Consider the following 1,690-nt stretch of genomic DNA (forward strand, 5'->3'; position numbering starts at 1 on the left):
ATCATAAATATATCTGTATTACAGTCTAACAGACCAAAACCCATTTCTTGACCTGAAAAGTGTAACTTTATTAGTATGACACTAAAGATAAATATTTTTCAACATGTGTTGCTGTTTGGCTATAGCATTCATAACAGGAGACAGCATAAAAGGTAAAATAAAAAAAATATATTCAGAACTTACAGGCCCAACAAAGCCCAATAAACCAGTCCTCACAAATTTCTGTTCACTCACAGCCCTCCCATCAGGATGTAAAGGTTGCATCTGTAGACAAGAAATTAACATCTTTAGTAGCTAATATATTCATAGGAACATTATGGCTTGCCACCTTTAAATTAGTTTCTTATGAACCTTTATATATTCTTTTGATATCTTATGATCTAATAAATAAAAAAAGTCTAACAACAATATTACCTTCAATATTTAATCACAATGCAGTGGATAACGTGGTTCAGTTCAAACATACAGAGGCTTCCTTTATTGATTGAAAAAACAACAAAAAAAAAAGGATGACCTGAATGCTTACATTAATAGTAAACCTTTTTAAGAAGGTATGTAAATTAACCAATACTATCAAGCAAATGAATCAAACCAAGAACATACTGATATTCACGTTTCAATACTCTGTCATAAATATAACACCACTACTGAGATTCGAAAATGATAAAAGATGAATACTAATTAACAGTGTTGAAAAGTAAATGAGTTTGACTAAAATACATAATTTGTTTGTTTTAGTGCCCAGCTATACAATGGGCTATATCTGCTCTATCCACTGCTGGGAATCAAGATCACTGCTGACCTGCCAAGCATCAAATATAAAAAGTAAGAAAAAAAAAGTACTGGTAATATGTACTGATTTTTTTCATTCTTTATATCAGCTTTTAAAATAAATTTCTCAAAATTATTTATACACCTAATTGCCAAGATTTTCTTGGTAACAACGTCCTCAATAACATGAGCCATGCAAAAAATAAAATGTAAGAAAACGCAATCAATATTATAATTAATCCCACTAATTTATGCTGGGACCACCTACACATTTTACTTAAAAGGCAGTGACTTTTCCCAATTTTTGGGCAATTCATTACATTGAGTGTTGTAGTAGGCAACATATAAAATTTTTCAGTATGGTAAAATATGTGGACTCACTAGTAGAGAGTTTATTCCATTTTTCCCCTAAAGTTAATTCTATTTTTATTATTGGCTATAATGTTTGAAATAATTTTGATTTTTATTAATATTACGTATTTTACATTTATGATTAAAGATTATTTTACTTGTTAGCTTAGTTTATGGATTTGTAGCTATATATAAATATCAGTGGTGTGGGTATCCAATTGATGGATCAGTGCATTCTAATCAGGATAGGTTTTATGTAATTATTGTCAGTTTTTTTTGTAAAAAAATTTGTTTTGTTATTAAATATATAAGTTACTTTTTACTTGTGATATGTAAAGTTAGTTTATTTTTGATTGTAAGTTATTAACGATTAAAGATGTGGCAATACAGCTGTGATACGATTTTATCAATACATTGTTCGATGCAATACAATTTATGTACTTTTACAAAATCTGGCAAGCTTTCAGTAAACATTAAAAGTCTTTTGTACAGAAAAAATCAGAATATCTAATAAAGTATTTTTACTACAAATTAATGATTCAATAAAGGAAGATGAGTATTGAGTACT

The 1,690-nt window shown here is 28.5% G+C and overlaps 1 protein-coding gene across 1 annotated transcript in view; it reads right to left on the reverse strand.

Annotated features, from left to right (window-relative positions):
• LOC106464011 (disco-interacting protein 2-like) overlaps positions 1–1,690 on the reverse strand; it is a gene marked incomplete at its 5' end in the record, with an annotated part of 79,650 nt that overhangs the window by 33,856 nt on the left and 44,104 nt on the right. Inside the window, one exon of the mRNA XM_022391661.1 lies at positions 184–264. Coding sequence (XP_022247369.1) covers positions 184–264 — 81 coding nt within the window. The remainder of the gene's footprint in view (positions 1–183; positions 265–1,690) is intronic.

This window comes from Limulus polyphemus, unplaced genomic scaffold, assembly GCF_000517525.1.
Source record: "Limulus polyphemus unplaced genomic scaffold, Limulus_polyphemus-2.1.2 Scaffold1540, whole genome shotgun sequence".
NCBI lineage: Eukaryota > Metazoa > Arthropoda > Merostomata > Xiphosura > Limulidae > Limulus > Limulus polyphemus.